The 19,359-nt window shown below is 29.4% G+C and overlaps 2 protein-coding genes across 2 annotated transcripts; both read left to right on the forward strand.

Annotated features, from left to right (window-relative positions):
* The first annotated feature begins 9,460 nt into the window (after positions 1-9,460).
* On the forward strand, positions 9,461-10,149 carry LOC143197259 (UPF0587 protein GA18326). Its single transcript, XM_076405555.1, has 2 exons — positions 9,461-9,785; positions 9,888-10,149. The coding sequence occupies exons 1-2, from the start codon at positions 9,533-9,535 to the stop codon at positions 10,112-10,114; spliced, it is 480 nt and encodes a 159-aa protein (XP_076261670.1). The 5' UTR covers positions 9,461-9,532; the 3' UTR covers positions 10,115-10,149.
* Positions 10,150-11,000: 851 nt separating this feature from the next.
* On the forward strand, positions 11,001-18,303 carry CycE (Cyclin E). The gene is made up of 9 exons (XM_076405459.1): positions 11,001-11,250; positions 12,131-12,446; positions 13,177-13,403; positions 13,485-13,700; positions 13,760-13,966; positions 14,020-14,143; positions 15,314-15,479; positions 15,537-15,695; positions 16,324-18,303. Exons 2-9 carry the CDS (start codon positions 12,158-12,160, stop codon positions 16,691-16,693), a joined length of 1,758 nt encoding a protein of 585 aa, XP_076261574.1. The 5' UTR covers positions 11,001-11,250; positions 12,131-12,157; the 3' UTR covers positions 16,694-18,303.
* Positions 18,304-19,359: the final 1,056 nt, after the last annotated feature.

Genomic DNA, 19,359 nt, shown 5'->3' on the forward strand with positions numbered 1-19,359 from the left:
ACACAAACGTTAACTGGATAATAAGTAGTAATAAATAATACTTTTAATTGTAAAATATCACTAAAATATTTGTAATACTTTCAGTTTTTAGAGCAAGCAGTGTTCAGTAATTTTATAGTAGAGCTATTAGTATATTTAAATTTGATTTCCTTGTTAAGAAAATATTTGTTACGGTGTCATCAATTAAAAATTTAATTGCTACTTTTAGGGGATTTATTACCTTAAAGAAATCTATTTTGTCTAAATTTATAAATAACTACATTTATTTAACAAATCTTAACCAAGATTGCTCAAAGAATTTTGTTGGATCTATTAGAGGTCATGGAGGTAGAAACAGCATCCTTCACCTAGTATGTTTGAGAAATCTTTAAAAGGGCACATCATCACTTCAATTTTTTCACATCATTCTCCCGGAGAAAATTGTGAAGAAGATGAAGATGTTAGATAACTTATATTCTTTTTTAACGGGAGATCTAGTACCACTTGGTGTTGTTAAATTGAGTTGAGTCTATATTTTCAGTTCCAGAGAACTTTGCTCTGAGAAAAACAAGAGTGTAATATTTAACAATAATTCTAAAAAAGAGACAACATGCAATGTTTGCCTACATTCTATATTAAGTAGTTTCACAGATTAAATACTCTGAAATCTAAATATCTTTAAAAAACACATAAATTTTTAGTTTTTGAACTGTCCAATCCATAATGATTTTCAAGGCCAAATTTTAAAAGTTATTATGAGGCGTGATTGTATTTTTGATTTAATGAAGTTAATGCAATATGAACAGGATAATGTAATATGAACAGGGAAGGATTTAAAGTTTACCTTCAATATATCAAGATAAGTTCGAACTCTAATAGATCCCATAAAATTGATGACACTAAACAATAGATATTTTAATTTTGCCTAGAATAAAGTTCATAATTGTATTTTTTGTTTATATATATATATATATATATATATATATATATATAAACAAATTTTATTTTATTTTACATAGATTTTATTTTAATAAATTAATTTTAAAAATTAAATTTGATTTTCATTTAAATACTATTGGCCAATAAATGTGACGTCACAAAGTAATCGGGCGAAATGGCAGACCAATCAAAACAAAGTATTTTCCTTACAGATTTCTACATAACTATTTTAAACTAACCATTCAAATTCACGTTGTCAGCGCCGCCAATGATTGAACTAAGCAAAACTTTGCCCCACTACTTACCATTGGAATTGCACACCCCTGAAGACGAACATTCCTGCAACTTAATGCACAGTAACACCATCTGTTGTAAATCCTTTAAACTTAGTTAATAGATGTGGTATATTTTTCTTATTTAAAAAGAGGTGATTATTAATTATCACTCAATTATAAGTCCAGATAATATTTCAGACCTAAACTTGTTTAGCATTTAACAGATGTACTCTAGCAGTAGCAGCCTCCCACTAGAACTCCCACCTCATAAAAACCGCACAGTTCTCACACCTAATTTCAGTATATAACTTCAAAAGAGTTTTGTCTCAACCTGGTTTCAACCTCCAGAAAAATTCACTGCTGTTGAGCAGTGGTAGTACTTCGAGATTTTATGTTCACGCAATCTCTCATGATGTTTTTCATACAAAAATTTCAAAATACAAAAATAACACACTTTTAATAGAATTATTTAATTTAAAAAACAGAAAATATCTTTATTTATTATTATGACCATTAACTCGGTAAAGATTTAAATAAAATAAACATTAAAACCCTCCCTTTTTGTTGGAATCATTTTGCATATTCAACACGAACTGTACCGAACAATAAAATAATATATTTTAACGGTATAAACCGTCGGGTAGTACAAATTATTCTATAATAGGAACAATCTATTCAGTTCGGTGACAGATACGAAATAGATCTGTACAATTCAAATATATGTACGCCGTTTTATGTGCAATTAATGATTTTAATCAGGTAATAAATCTTCGATTATAACTGGCTGAAAAGGTATTGTCGTGTTTGAATTATTGTTCTATTTAAATATTATTTCTGCATTTAATTTCGGGATTTTATTGTTCTATTTAAAAATACACCGCAGCCACCTTGTTAGTGATTGCATTAATTCATTTTTTGTCATAATTGTCAGTATTATATTCGAACTATTGGGACACCAAAGTGTACACTTTCGACATGTAGGTGTGTACTTTAAAATTAATGTAATTTAAATAGAATAATATAGTATTGGGAAAAATCAATATATTTTGAAGATCGATATAATCGAGGAAAATTCTTTGCAATAATCAATGTGTAAATCAATTTTTATTTTAAAACATATTTTTATATTGTACTATCATTTATCTTATACAATATATTTTTATATATTATTATTATTTTACATAATATATTACATCAACTTTTAATTAGTTAAATAATGTTATCAATATAATTGTTTCTAATTCATTTATTAGTTTTTAGTAAATTAATTTTTTTATATATATTTTAAAGTCTCCTTTTACCAACTATGGGTTTATCTGGACTGGGCCTAAAGTTTAACGTGGGCTCCGAACCACGGTCCTCAGCATTAAGCTTACCGACTGGCGAGTAACCAACTTTAGAAATCATCCCAGAAGACATCCGGTTTTACCCAGCCTGGTTACTGGCGCGTGACTGGGATCATTTTTCTTGTCGGATTTTACACTCTTGCCTAGAACATTCACAAATATTAAACAAACAAACATAAATTTACGACCATGCCCCAGCAGGATTCGAACCCGCGGCTATCGCAACAGTAGGAGAACCGTTCGATCGCCTTTACCACTGCGCCACCAAGTATATCTGAGTATATGTATTTTATATCTGAGTAATGTACACATGTAACATGGTTTCTTCGGAACTTATTTTATATACTTTAAGCCATTCCTTAATTGTACTTTCAGATTACCAGGCTAACAATTTCCTCTGAAATAATTGTATTAAATTATGTTTCCATTGAAAAAACTACTTACTGTTTTTATACATTTCGTATATTTCATCTCTGATACAGCTAACAATAATAATGATGATCTGATCTTGATTCGTAACCCGTTTCACATAAAGACGGTTTCTTTTTATTGTCTAACTGTAAAAGAAAGTTACAACTTTCGACAAGCACATATTGATGACTTTACTAACACTCAATAATAAAAACGACTAGAACTTCTTTTTTTTTTCTATAGATACTAGATGATCCGACGAATTTCATATCACCAACATCTACCTTGCAAATTTTCTCCGACAATGCTCACCGTCAGGTGCTTTATCAGGTCTGATAACGATATTATAGCTGTCAAATGGCATCCGATCCAATGGTATCTTGAATAATTTTACTAAATCGTTATTCTGATGATGTAATTCTTGGGCATCAGTTCACTCATTGTTGAACAATGCCTATCAATATCCAGATCTGGATTGTATATAAAACAACTTTAACTTCTATTACTTCTGTTACAACACAACACAACTTCTGTGTTCTGTTTTAATTTCTGTTACAAATTTTAATGTCACCAAGAAACTTTTATAGCATTATACCTTGGCAGTAGATACGAAATTATCCTATACAATATGTGCTGGGTCAAAAGATCTTTGGAAACAACTATTATAATTTTTATGTTTTCCAAGAAGTACTGAGAATTTTTATTTATTTTAACTTCTTATTTCAAATCTAATAAGCGTAATAGATTCGGCGGTGGAGGCAACTTTGGTAATTTTACTTTTCCACCGACACAACATAACCCAGAAGCAACTGCATTTCAAGCCGTTACAATATTTATAAACGATTATCATTTCCCCAATTGTAAATGATTTGTTTTGAATTTCAATTATTATATATATATATATATATATATATATATATATATATATATATATATATATATATATATATATATATATATATCAATATTGACATATACATCATAATTTTTTAATTCATCTTCGTGTTATCGAATCGACCTACCCATTAAAAAATACACGATACCTATAGTCTATCAATAAAACAGCCAATGCACTATGTTTTCCGGTTTGAAACCTCTAATTATTATCACTAATATTTTTTGAAGAATTTTATAGATATTTGACAACAAAGTCAACCAGTATCAACACAAATCAAAATCCATAGACTGATTCGGTTACATGTTTCCACGCATTAGACAGCTTAAGTATTTTTTTAACTAGCGTAAAATTAGGTCAAAACCTCTCGAATGTTAAAACGAATTTTACAATCCTACATTTGGCATTTGGCAGTATATTTGACGTCAGCTATAACGTGCATTGGCTGTTTTCTTCGCAATTATTCCATAATTTCTCACCATATAAACCTTCTCTGGACTTTAGTGAGACTAAGGATCAGTTATTCATTTATATATACATACCTTTCTTTTATTTCCATTTCATTTATATATACCCTTTAGTATTTTAAACTACGTCGTTCCCTATTTCTGGTTTACTTCACATTCTAACTGCTTTCTATACGCTTATAGTAATAAGTACAGCAAAAATAAATAACATTTAGAAAACAGAAATATATTGTACTTTTATAATTTTTAGGAATTCACGACAAAAAGGCGAAGGTCCATGTATCGCATAGTTATACATTATAATAATTACAAACAAATATACTTTTTTGAGATTACCGAGTCTTGACAAACAATCAATTGTAATTCGACCATTTTTGTAACAAATAATTTTTAGCATTAATCTGATTTCAAAATAAATATACATTTTGTAATAAACCGAATTGAAACGGAGGAATATTAATGTCCATACATCATCGGCTCAAAAACCGACAATTTAAAATGTAAAATAATAAATTCGAAGAGACGCGCGTGCATTTGCGACACTGGATATTTTTATGGCATTTAAAAATTACGGACGCTACAAGTGCATTTGTTTTAATTTTTGGGTTTGTGTTTATATTTATTCGTCCGTGAATCGGGCGTCGAATAATTGGAAAACATGATTTTGGTCGCCGTTTCGTGTATGAGTTATTAGCGCCACTGTTATTCGTCCATTAAAAATATTGGAACGGCTGGTCGCGAAATATTGAAACTAGCCACCGTTATTTCACTTGTACAAGCGTTTTTATATCTGCGTATGTGAACAAAACTTGTCCTGTACGAGATCTGATATATATAAGTTTAAAAACAGTCTTTTATTTTGTTAAAAGTATATATATTCTAATGAAAATGTGATACATTTTGTCATTTAGTCAAAAGGAAAAACGCAACGGATAGATCAGCAAGCTTTTTTATTACATCTTACATTAGATATGCTTAGTTCAATCTGAATTTACAAATTAATATATTACTAATGTTCGGTTGTACTTGAATTAATACAAAAACAATCGGAGTACGGAATGAGTACATCACTGTGTATTTCCCAAATTAAAATAAAACTAAACTACTTAAGCTAAAGTTAAGAATACACTTATACACTAAACGCAAGCGCTAAAAGTTCGCGTGATTTGGTTCGCTTCAATCTTCTGATTTTCTATGTGTTGTCCAATAGTTGTATTACTTCTACGTTGCTATAATTTAGCAATCTTATTTCATGTTTTAAAGCGAAACCTTGAATTACTTCGTATATCCATTTGATTTTGAAATAATCATACAGCTCTTCGTTGGTTACATAGCAATAAGCATTGACAATTAATCGTAGAGTATGTAAGTTGGATTACTAGTTGGTTTGATGTTTTAGTTCAATCCGATATTGGCTTCCCATAGGTCTAAAGTGGTTTTATGACTGACTCATAAACCAATCTCTTTGATTTTAGATCAAGTTGATATTTTCCGAGTAACCAGTAAAGTTATCTGAATTTGAGCGTAATCTTCTCTGCTTTTTGTCTAATATAATGTTTCCAATTTAACCTACCATCGAAATGTATGCCGAGTTATTTGGCTACTTAGTGTGTTACACTTAATGTACGAATTCAAACAAAATCCGTGGTTAATAACGCCAATTTCAGATTTTGTCGGAGAAGGAAAAACGCAGCGGACAGTTAAAAAATGTAAATGTTCGATGTAATTAGTGTATAAATTTGCACAGAAGTCATAGTTCATAAGGGTAATTTTAGATTAATAGCGAAAAAGGAAAATCGTAGACGATATTTGAAAAATATAACTAAAATGTTAACTGGAGCATAAACGATACTGTGGATCCAATCTTATTCATATGTTAAGTACATGTTTTTTAAAATTATGAAGCCACCTGTTGCTAGCACGTAACTCTGAATGTCCTAATTCTATTGCGAACTGTTGACCTTTATCTTAAAAAATATTTGCCCCGACACAGTTTTAATCATTTCGAAATATATTCCTCAACGCTCGTGTTTTCACATAATTTCAGCCTTTTAATAGTTGCACACAGCCCAATTTCTTTTCAAAATGTTTCTTTAAACTTTAGAATATATATATATATATATATATATATATATATATATATCATTTTTCAATTCTGTGTGACACTTAAGAAAAACCTTTTCCGTTTCTCAGTATGTAATGGCAACGTTACAGTTGCAAATAGCATTATTTACATTACTTAGCATAAAACAACAGTATCTTATGAAGAATTATTATAATTATAGTAGAAGAATAAAACCTATGGAAAATTTAACGTGTCAGAACCTGAAATCTAGAGGATACACCCTCTAAAGGTTATAAGTTGAAAAAATCGTTAAATAAAGGTCAATAATACTTTCTATTTTAACCATAAATTCTTAATAATCAGCAAGTTAATTATAATAAAAGGTATAAACCACAAAATATAAGACTTTTTTTGAATTTCAATATTTTGTGGTCTAAAATGGTCAACGATTTATTGCTTTGAGTAACGCCTTCGTGGCAGCGATACTCAAAGCATCAAAACAAAACTATAAAATAAGCCTATATATAGGTGTTGATTCCGAATAACGTGGTCCAGAAACAGGGAACCATTCAGAGTGTAACCTTTTTGACTGATATTTGTAAGGTAAATTTTGCATTAGCTCTTACAGTATCAGCTATGTAACTGTTAAATTCGATGATTTTGATATGATTCTACATAGAATCAAAGTTTTTGGTTTGCTATTATTGAGTGTATACATGGAACAAATTGAATGGTGTAATGTTGTAGGACTAAACATCTTAAACGATCATGCAAATTAATTGGATGATCTTACAGGTTTCATTAAGGTGTACAGAATGACCTACAGGAATGAAAACATAAAAACCGCCAGTGTGAAGAAGAACTGAACTGAAGAATTATTTTTGATGAATCTATGAAAATACACCATTGTGCTGAATCGTATTGAATCTTAAATGTATCCATCTATTTTAATGTTCTGGAACCATTCTGTTTAATATTCTTTTTCAGCATACTCAAATATGTAGAAATCGGTTTAAATACTCAAACTTTTTTGCCAATATTCAATCAATCGTCGTGCATTATACAGTTCATCTCTCCTTGCCAATTTATATTGACTTTTTATCTATTGATTTGTTATGTCTATGTTAATAAATGTACAATATATACACGAAGTAGAGTATAATATTACAGACATTCTAATAATTCGTTGATATATCTTACTTAAAGTAGCATGTTAAAAGTAATTGCGTTATGTAATAAAATATTAAATAAAGAAAAAGTGCTTATTTAGCATGAAATTTTAACTTAAATTTATTTATGAATTGGCAGAATATTTTTTTACCTATAATATACCAAATTAATAGTGACATAATGGTGGAGGTACTATACCAAACCAATTTCCGGAAATGTCAAGAATATATTTTTAGTATTTTTGTTTTCGGATAAAAATATATTGATAACAGTTAAATTCAGTTATACTTTTTGCATTCACTTCTTTCAGCTTCCCCATTTCACAGAGGTTTAAAAATATCACATCGGTTTTTGTTATATGTTCATTTGCGTATTTTCGCACACTTTCCTCTATTTAGACGCAAATATCAGATAATTCATGTTTCGTCCAATAAACAAATATGTCTTTTATACCCTTTATAACGCTTGACTGAGTATTACTATAATAAGAGGCCTAATTTGTTCTCGTTATTCGCACTTTTCTCTAAAATGTGTAAATTATTTGAAGACTTAATAAACATCAGCAATAAAGGTTTAATTTGTATTTAGTATATCAATTCTTGATAATTACACCAAATGTAGAACGTTTTTTATTACCCTTAGCGGTTTAACATTATATCCAGATCGGATGGTAATAAACGTTTTAGTCTACGAACTTCTTCGATTTGCACTTTTTCGAAGTAAACTCGTTGTGGCTTCTACTACATTGGCATCAACTATAGAACACAACACTTGTAAAACCATTAAATTATTTAATCGAATGATATAAGATTTGTTAGAAATATACCGTAATAGGATTATGTGGGACCAAATAAGTCTGATGTTTTGATTTGTACAGGAATATCTTGTTATCCAAAGATAATTTAGATTTGTATCACACGGTTAAAATATTAAAATAGCCAACAGAAAAGAAATTCTGAAGCAACCGCGATGACGAACCAACATGTAATGGCTCTTACAGTGTTAATTGATTCAATAGTAATTTTTTTCTAGAAACCATCCAAAGGTTTTCCAAATATTGCCTCATTATATTAAAATAAATAAATATCCAGCAATGGAATATAAAACTTTATATTTGGTTAACAAATATCAAAACTATTGAAGTGTAGAACCATTATAAAGTCTAAGATTGTAGTTTTATAATTAAATCATAATCCTAATATAGATCTTTTTCAAATTATCAAGATGATCTTATAGAAGAAACAAAATTATTTTGCCAATTTTAAATAACCGCCACCAATATGCACTCAAAGTCTCCGTAAAGAATCCGTTTTTGGCAACGAACCGACCTATCTTTCATATGCAAAACCGAGCCAGTAAAGTAATAAAGCTTTTATTTCAGCGAACCCAGACAGTTTCGAATGTCTGACAAGATTTATGAGGTTATGCCGACAACGCAGAGGCAATGGATCATAATACAGTCTCCGTATTGTCACTTTTGCGAATTTGCGCCGAAACGACTGCATATTATCTTCATATTTTATATCTTGATTCCCGGAAAACACTTTAACCCGCGATGTGCACTGTCGAGTAAAGTTTCCTTATCAATCTCTTTATTTACCAAATATGATTTCTCTTTAGAACAAAGACATGAAATTTAAATAAAATAGCAAATTAGAGATAATAGGTACATAATTTCAGATTGTATTAAAAATTAACATTATTATAAAGTAATTCCATTCAATAACATACAAAAGCATATTTCTACATTAGATTACCAGCTTCGCTTTTTTGATATTGTTGATACTCGATTATAACATATGAGAAAAATTATTATAATATTAATGTAAATATACAAATATAAATCATATTTAATAATAGGGGATGTTTTTAAATTATGCAACTTAACATACAACTTCTCAATTTGAAGAAGAACAAACTTCTAACCTGAAATACTCCTTGTGTAACAGTAACATAGTAAATAAATATTACCAATATTCGATCAAATGGGGAAAACTATGCAATTAAAAATTAAAGCCCAATTGGAAAATGTGGAAGAATTAAAAACCAATCATCCTGATTTTTCCTTTTCTTTAAAATTAAAGTGTTCCGGTTGTGGGGAGATATCAGACAAGTGGCATGATGTAACAGAATCAGAAAGGTTTCCCGGTAAAACCGGCAGATCAGAGAATAATTATATCGCAAAATGTAAAATGTGTGGTCGTGAGAATAGTCTTGACATTATACCTGGATCAAATGGTATCACAACTTCATATATATGTATATATATATATATAAATGATAGAAGCAGTTTGAGATATGTATGCATTGCTCTAATATTTAATTTACCATATGTTTCAGCACCCTACAGTAATAATGATTCTGGTAAATTGAAGGCTATTGTTTCCTTTGATTGTCGGGGAATTGAACCAATCGAATTTCAACCTGGAGATGGCTGGATTATTAAAATTGAAGAAAGCGGAAAAATCTTTAGGGATGTTGACTTAAGCGAAAAAGAATGGGTAGAATATGATGAGAAAATACAACAGTCCGTAGGAATATATGAATTTTATTCTGAATTGCATTGAATAATTTAAGTACCAATATACTAAAAGTTATATAATAATAATTTGTTTTAATTTTTATCAAGTAACTTACAAAATCCATTACTAGTCAAATTTTAAAATGTTTGATTATTAAGGATCTATAAAGAGGACCTGTATGGGGGGAGGCAGTTAAAGAATTAATGTGAGCAATATTTTGCTTGTTTTGTGGGTACTGGCTTAGAAGATAATGAGCTATTTTACTTTATATAGAATAATAATTGCATTTTATGACGCTATCAACCATATAATATACTATTTATCAAAAAACTAAAACACTAAAAAAAATTTATAACTACATACGTATGTGCCCACGTAGCATAAATAATATTGGAATGCAGTTAAATGTCTCTTGTCAACAAATAATGACGTAGGAGATTCCCGCTTTACAATTTAAGTGTCAGGTGATTTAAGATTTGGCTAACTTCAGTTTTATTTTGAATGTCAGCTGTAGTAACAGGTGATAGTGGTTAAAATGTACTGTTGAAATTATCGCGTTTGTGATGAAAATATAAATGAAACATTAATGTTTGTAAGTGTAAACTTGTCCCTAGGAAGTTAGTTGAAAATAATAGTATATTACATTTGAAATGTTTTGGTTCCATGAGGTATTATTTAATCATAAATGTTTGTTGTGATTATCCATTTTCGCTCCAATCGACTTAGGCAACCCAACGTGCTTGCGAGTTTCCCGCTTTATAATATGCCTTTAATTATTAAATAAATTGCTTATTATTGATAATTGTACAGCTTATATACAAATTTTGGCATAAAGAGGCATAAAAAATAAAAATTCATTAAAGTTTTAAAGAAAATCCTGGTTTAAAAATTGGGAGTGAAGTTGGCTCTGCACAGACATAAAGAGCTTTGCCCGCCTAAAGTTCTCACTTGGCGGGATATAATAGGGTGTCGGGGTATTTTTAGTTGGTTATGTAGATACTCCACGTAGCAAAATTTTCTGCTTGGTTCATATAATAGTGATAAATATATTCAGAATTAATTTTATAAGAAAAGTCTAGTGTTCTAGCATATATATCTTGAGATATAATACATAGAGATATTGGTATAACTGAAGCCGTGTGGTCACATCTAATTGGGAGTCTCTGATCATCAGCTTGATTGTAAGTATTTCACACATTTATCCATCGGATTATTTAGGCATCTTCATTCATTTTTAAACATGTTCTGCATTCATAGGACCTATATTTTGTATAATATATGCGGTAGAAAATTGAGGGTTATGTGCACAATGAGGTGTGGTGTAGTCACATTTTGGTCATTATCGGGCATTCCATGTTAGCTTTTAAGCCAACATCTTCATCGATCGCTTTTTAAATCTATTTTCGTTAATATTACACATCAATCTGCTTTTATGTGCCTTTAAAATTAGGTATATTCACTGTTAAAGTTGAATGAAAAAATATGCTTAAGTAAATCCATTTTTGTAATTTTTACTCGTAGTTTTTTTAAGTCTTATATAGCTCTTTGATAAGGAATAGTTTATTTAACATATCATGAGTTTCATAAAATTTTGGAAAATTGCACTTTAAAATTTAAATGTCCATATTTAAATGGCTGTATGCCGTGCAATGACCTTTAACTTGTTACTGTTATTCCTATTTATTGTGAAAGTTTAAATACTCTAAAAAAACAAATACGCATCAGATTTGGTTTTTAATAGAGTTTCTGGCTAAGCTGTCTAGCCTTTTAAATTTTAAAAATCAAAATGAGGTCATTTCATTATTCTTATGTAAGCAAACAAATTTTTGAAATTGTTTTTATTGAAATTGTTGTGATAAATATGGTCTAGTTTTCTGAAGGTGATTTAAACATAAAAGGGGTTGTTTATTTTGTAATGTGTTGTTGCACTAATTGAATGTTTATTTAAATAATTGCTTTTATATAAATGTATATATCATGCATTTTAAAATTTTTAAATAAAATAAATTTAGTTTTATTTAATGTTTTATTTGCATAGTTTCCAATTTTGGTTTTTTTCAGAATTGTATTGGCATATAAATATTAACAATGAGTGACACTGAGGCAATAAGTCTGACAACCACTGAATCATTACAGACTGCAAATTGCTCTAGTAATGTAAGTAACTCTGATAGTAAAGAAGTGCTCAACACCTTGGAGGAAGAGAATTATGCTGATAGTCGTGACCTATCCTTTAAAGATTTATTAAAAATGCATCAGAATCAAACCGTATGGGGTTTTAAATATGGTCAGGATATGGTTAGTGCTTTAGCAAGAAGCAACAATTTGAAAGAAAGTGTTGACAAAAAGAAGGATATAGATACCGAATCTAGTAAAGGTTTGTTCATGAGCAATATATTTCTAATTCTCTAGCAGTATTTGTTTTTGTTCTTAGTAGCACATTTTTTAGGTAATATTAGGGATTACTATATAAAGTATATAATATACCCTTTATTTAATATAAATTCTGAAACTGCTATATCCTAACAAATTTTCATTTTATTTTAAAATTTGGATATTTTTCCTTCCTATTAATTTGTTCTTATAATATAGCAGATATATTTAAATACACTTATTCTTATTTGTATTGACTTGTGCATATATTTTTAAAAATGGTTAATTTTGGCATGATAGTTATAAAACTGTGGGCTTATAAAACTTGAGCTTGCCAATCCAATTCTATTTTTATGTTCAGAAGCAATGTTTGAAAGCTTACTATATCTGCATTTTTTTTAAATTTCAAAACCTGTAGAAAAATATTTTGTTCCAAATTATGTTGTAGGGAAAGCTCCTTTATTTGGGTCAAATATTTAACTGCTGTTATTTCTAATAGAATTTATAAATACATATACTACAATTATAACGAAATATAAATAGTATATTTTCTATTGCAAATTAATGCTTTTCAAGATGTTACAAATGTTGCAAGACTAGTTATTGTTTTATTTTCTTTAAAACAAAAATATTTGTATATCAGTGTTTAATTGCGGATGTTACACATGTTTTTGTCGAATATGCTATATTTTACTTCCATTTCACTTAATTAGTTAAAAATATATTAAATTTAGGAACTGATAAATCGCAAACAAGTGTTACTGATGCTGAATCAATACCATGCACTAACGAAAAGGAACATAAAACTCCCCATTCAAGGAAAGAAGGGAAAAGTACAAGAAGTCGAACTAGCAAAAGAAAGAATAGTTGCAAGCAAGATTTTGGGTCTCCTCGTAAAACTCGCAAAGTTCCCTTGCCCCTAATGAATTGGGCTGACAGTAAGGAAGTTTGGATGTTCATGGTAATAATTTACTCATTTAGTTTATGATTATCAACATTTTTAGCATTTTCAACTACACAGAACCGTGTTTAACAATTTTAGGTATATAAAGAAGAAGCAGCGTTAAATTTGCGAAATTCTGATCTGTTTGAAGATTTCTCGAACTTCATGCCAAGAATGAGAGCAATCTTGTTAGATTGGGTTATGGAAGTTTGTGAAGTATACCATCTTAGACGGGTTACTTACTACCTGACGGTGGATTACTTTGACAGATTTTTGTCTCTGAAACCTGATGTTCCTAAAAACCAATTGCAGCTGGTAATATAATCATATTCAAATAGCCACAATCATATATATTAATGAAGATATTTTGTTAGGTGGGCGTTACTTGTTTATTTTTAGCCTCTAAGCTGGAGGAGGTATATCCTCCTAAGTTGACTGAGTTTTCATATGTATGTGATGGGGCTTGCAGTCCAGAAGATATTTTGAACTGTGAATTGTTGATACTAAATAGTTTAGGATGGGATCTTAATGTAATGACACCTACTGATTGGTTAAACTTGTACATGCAAATACATTTTCAGGTATAATTGTATAAAAATTATATTTCCGAGTTTTGCTGACGTTATCATTTTAGGCTCCAAATGTAATTCGTCAAAAGTTACATCAGGACACAACGCGCAATTTTTTGTTTCCGCAATATTCTGGATATCAATTTACCAGAGCTTCTCAGATGATTGATATGTTTAGTCTTGATCCAGGTAAGTTATAATTATATTAAAAATTTAAATTAAACTACTTGTTTAGTTTTAAACATTTATATATTTAACACATCTGTTCATATTTCTTGACAACATCTGTTAAACAATTGCTAATTACAATTAAGTAAAGTAAATGTACTCAATGACATATTTTAGGATAATGAATATTAGGATGATGCAATAAACTCTTAATCCACTATGGGGCGTAGGTGTTTTTCCATGTTCTCTTCTCTGTATTTTTCGATTATTGTACTGTACACCACCCTCCCTCTCTACTCTAACTTCTCTTTGTTAACAATCATTTTGACATAGAGCTTATACTATTATTCTCCTTTTTGTTTCATTTTTCTTTTCAATCTGTATTAATAACATTCATTCTGAATATATTGCCTATATTTCTATTTCTTATCCTAGTTTCTTACTTATGCTGCCGATTCGTTTTATCTACTCCACTATAGATAAACGTTAACATTTAATAGCCCATCCAACTTAACTTGTTCAAGTTCCTCCTACATTTTCCTGTCCTAACCCGTCAATCCGCATATGCTCCAGGTTTTTATTTTCCAATTTTTTATCGTTTTTATTATAGTATTTCCCTCTATTCCTCCCTTCCTTTGCTAAGCTCATTTTTATTCTTCTTTGTGTCTTCTATCTTTTTCTTTCACCATATTCTTAGGTATAATACAGCCTACTCCTGCTGATTGTTTTTATTTACTACACTATATATAAATGTCAGACCCCCTTTTTGATTTTGTCGCTGCCAATATATTCAAGTCAACCTGTTTAAATTACTCCTGCGGTTCCCTTTCCTTGACTAACGGTCTTCATAAATTCCCATTTTTTTATAATCTAGATAATGAGGGACTAATTTTTGTTAATGTACACCGCTTATATGTAACTAAGGGAAATATTACTTCTCGAAATCCTCCTTCGTTTTCAACTGAAGCATCATTTTATCATATTATGTAATTTTGAATTTGATTATAATGAAGTTTAGGGAACGCCTTTTTTCTATTATATACTAATTTTTTTCCTACCTATCTGTCGATTCATTTCAAAGATGGAAAGTATAAATAAGGAATCCAATGCCAGAATTGCTAACAATTTTTGCTTTTTTCAAATGTTTTCAGCTTTTTTGTGTTTTAAGTGGATTGTTTTATCTTGTTTCAGGATTCCTAAAATTTTCCTATAGTACAATAGCTGCTGCTGCAATATATTTTATGTATGGTAAAAAACCTGCTCTTGAGGTATCTGGGCTCACTTGGGAACAATTACAGCCATGTGCAGAATATATGGCAGTATTTTATTTAGTATTAAGAGATACTCCTGATCCAAAGTATGTCATAGAAATATTTTATTTTAAAACTTTACTATATATTTTAATCGATTTTAGACTGGTAAGTTGCAAAACTGACACTTCAGAAGAAGATCAAGGACAGTCTCATTTATGCAGCGCCAGGCACAAGGTACCGCAGTTGGTAAAAGATGAAAATCATAGTTTACAAACTCACGTTGTGAATATGGAATATTTCGAAAAATCAGCAATTATTCGGTGAGTCATTAATTATTATATATTACATGAATGAATGAATTATGAAGTTATATACTAATATTTTTCTGTTGAATGCTTTCCGTAATAAAAGGGTAAGTAAAATTATTATGAGAATGTTGTTATCAAGTGACAAATATATATTGCTGGATGAAAGTGTTGAAGATTTTCTTTGTAAGTTTTATTTTAGAGCTCTGTAAAACATTTTTATAAATGACTATTAAATTATCCACCGTGAAATATCATGTATATAGTAATATAGAACATATTGATGACCCCTGGACTATATTTACTCAAAAATCAAAAATTTTCATTCAGTTCTTCGAAAACAAGGCTTTTGTGCACTTGTAGAAACATATTAATATAATTGTTTCTATTGATCGGTTTTATTTAAGGTGGCATAAACAATTAAAAGGTGCAATAATAATTTAGTATGAAGTAGCTCAGGTTTTTTGTATTTACTTCACTATTACTTAAGGAATAAAAGTAAAAGTTACTTTTTATCATATTTTTGTCATGTAGTAGATAATAAACATATTTCTTTGATATCATTAAGATGTCAATTATCTCCTCCAAATTCAAATTGAGGCCATTCAAAAATATTTAGTGTTATTTTAATTATCACTTACAGACTAGAACAAATGGGACTTAAGGTACAAAAGACATATATCAGCAGAAAGAAGCACAAAGAGATAAAGGCAGAATCGCCTGAAGATGACTTGAAGGAAAACAAGCCAGATAGCGAAGATTTAGATGAAGACATGGTTTGCATGTATGACGTTGAGAAAGGAACTTGTGATGCAGTGGCTTTAGATGATTCAGATATAAGTATATCGAATGTTTCGTCGCCCGACGCAGACATCATTTTATCTGATGATAAGGCCCTTTTGAGTTTCGATCAAATACTTGACGGAATTGTAAAATGTAATAAAAAGAATATTCCCGAACAGTCACTAACGCAAAACGGGCATTTAGAAGAAAGTCTTAATAGGTTAGATTAGTTTTAAAATATTGAAGTTAGGTTTTCTAATGTTAAATTACCAAAAAAAAATTGTTTGGTATAATGTGATATTATTAATTGCATTTGTTAATATTATTGTGGACAGCTGGTTTGAGTCTGAAATCTCCAAGGAATGAACATAACAGAAAAAGAAGAAAGTAGTAGTAAGTTGCTGTCAGGATTCTAGTGTTTTATTTTTAAATTATTATTCTTGTCCAGATGATTAGTTTTAAATTTTAAGTTTATTAATATATGTTAAGTTGTTTTACACAAATATTACAAATATGACAGTTATATCATGGTGTATAATATTTTTTATAGAAAATTCTGAAATAATTCAAGAAAAATAAAAGGTGATTAAAGTAGTGATAATGGATTGGCCACAGACGTTAGCTTATTTAAACATAACGAGTTTTATGGTTCCTTATTTAGAGTTATTGATGCTTTATTTGACATCTTTTCTCATAGAATCATATAGTTTAATTTTACTGGATTTTTGTGAAATACAAATTTTGATGGACATTTTTGAGATTAAGAAATTACGATGGTTAGTGAGTTTGACTTTACTGAATGAAACACTGTTGTAACGAAATTGTATTGTAGCTAATATATTTTGTGTACATACATATATTATAAGGTAGCATATAGGTGTAGATATGATTTTAATTATTTGTGCTTTAATATTTTAATTAACTGAGATGTGGAATATTTTCACAGAATATTTTATCTTTATTTTTCAAGCACAACTTATTTCATAAAATCATTGGTCAGGGCAAAATCATCCATATTTAATTTCAGATATTCATTGGTACAAACTAACTATTGTTAAGACTGCTTCAGATTTTCTAACAGCCAAGAAATAATTTATTATATTCTTTGTTAAGTAGTATTTAGAACGTCATAAAATAAATTAAATAACTGAACTTTTCAAAAATTTAAGTAATTCGGTTTAAGTAACTAAACAGTTTCAAACGTCTAAAGGTTGGTTATTTAATTTTATTGCACTTCTATAATATATAATTAAAATAGCTTAATCATATTGAGTTGTAATATATTCATTGATTAGCAGATTTTAATGTAATATAATATTTTTGTACATAACATAACTGATATAAGGTACTGTAATCAAACATAAAAGTAACTGTTAATCAATCAACTGTATGTAAACTAGGTAATTAAGTTTTAATAATGTGTAAAATGTGTATATTTTGGGCATAACAAACTGTGTGTTTTATCTTGGAAATGTTATTATTATGTTATGTTATTATTTCTTTCAAATATTAGATATTTTGATAGATATATAAACATTTAAGGTTTAGTGATAATAAAATTGTAAGGAAAAATATAGAGTATAACATAATTGTAATAATTTTAATGCATAAGCAGTTCTTAATATTTCTACCCCAAATCGGTTTTATTTAGTTTTTTAGTTTGATCTCACGAAACGCTTAATAATTGCAGCATTGCATCATTTTAAAATTAACAAAGCTTTTCGAATACTTAGGTTAAAGAAATTAATTTGGAGCATTCTAAGTTTCAGTTACTCAATGTTGTATGTTAAATTTGTATGGCCTTTCATAACATAATGAAATAAATAAAATGTAATTGATATTATTTGTTTTTTTTTACATTGAAATATTAATTTGCGTATTAATCAATTAGTTATTCTGGTATTCCGTCCAGCCATGTGGCATCGGTCGCAATACAGGGATTTTTTGCATGTTCTGTTACATATAACCAGTTTCCAATCAGTAGAAATCCTTGATAGGTGTTAAAGCTACCGAGAGAAGCTACTGGATTGTACTTGTACTCTCACTCAGGAGGTTTATTGGTAAAAGTAAATTTCCCAAGGCCACCATTTTAAAAGCAGATAGAACTTCCGTAAAGTCACTCGATTACAGGCTCGAATGATGGAGAGAATTCTTCAGGTTTAACAACTCAGTAATTAATATACCCAAAATAACTATACATGTTTAGGATTTTGAGGAAAATAATTTAGTTTTTGCTCAGTTGAGTAAATTGTCTTGCTAAAAACAAAAGGAAGCAGATAATGTGTATTTGACCAGGAATGAAATCTTCAGCGTTATGTAGGATGCGAAAAAAAATCGTGGTATTTTTTTAAAAACAATTAATCTTATAATGTGGAAATGCGTTATTATTGTCAAAACTTCCACAGACTTCTTAATCATTGGAAAGAATGAACATATCGAATTACATGCAATATATTCAGGAGTTCAGCAAGGTAGCGTACTGGGTCCAATACTATATCTTCTGTACACAGCCGATCTACCTACACAAAAATAATCACTGTGGCAACATACGCAGACGTCACGGCAGTCTTAGCCTCTCATGAAGATCCAGCCATAGCATCAATCAACCTACATACAACTAAAGCAAATACAAATGTGACTGAAAAGATGGCATATGCAAGAAAAGCATACCCATGAAAGATGGAAGTTATATAATTTTACACCCCGTAGAAGAACATGTTCAATAATCTATATCAATAATTAACTGCCGCAAGCGGAGGATGCTAAATATCTTGGAATGCACCTAGATCGACGCCTAACTTGAAAGAAGCATATACTCGCCAAATGGAAACAACTTGGACTTAAACTCTACCAAATGTATTGGCCTATAGGGCGCAAATCCAAGTTATCATTAGAT

The sequence above is a fragment of the Rhynchophorus ferrugineus genome, unplaced genomic scaffold, assembly GCF_030347505.1.
Source record: "Rhynchophorus ferrugineus isolate W39M unplaced genomic scaffold, kcgeb_rfMv2 rfM1, whole genome shotgun sequence".
NCBI lineage: Eukaryota > Metazoa > Arthropoda > Insecta > Coleoptera > Curculionidae > Rhynchophorus > Rhynchophorus ferrugineus.

Excerpts from the sequence above, each read along its gene's own strand:
- LOC143197259 (XM_076405555.1), top strand. The coding sequence starts at position 9,533 with ATGGGGAAAACTATGCAATTAAAAATTAAAGCCCAATTGGAAAATGTG. Across the intron at positions 9,786-9,887 it reads CATTATACCTGGATCAAATG|CACCCTACAGTAATAATGAT; the intron begins GTATCACAACTT and ends CATATGTTTCAG.
- CycE (XM_076405459.1), top strand. The coding sequence starts at position 12,158 with ATGAGTGACACTGAGGCAATAAGTCTGACAACCACTGAATCATTACAG. Across the intron at positions 12,447-13,176 it reads AGATACCGAATCTAGTAAAG|GAACTGATAAATCGCAAACA; the intron begins GTTTGTTCATGA and ends TATTAAATTTAG. Across the intron at positions 15,696-16,323 it reads GAAAAATCAGCAATTATTCG|ACTAGAACAAATGGGACTTA; the intron begins GTGAGTCATTAA and ends TATCACTTACAG.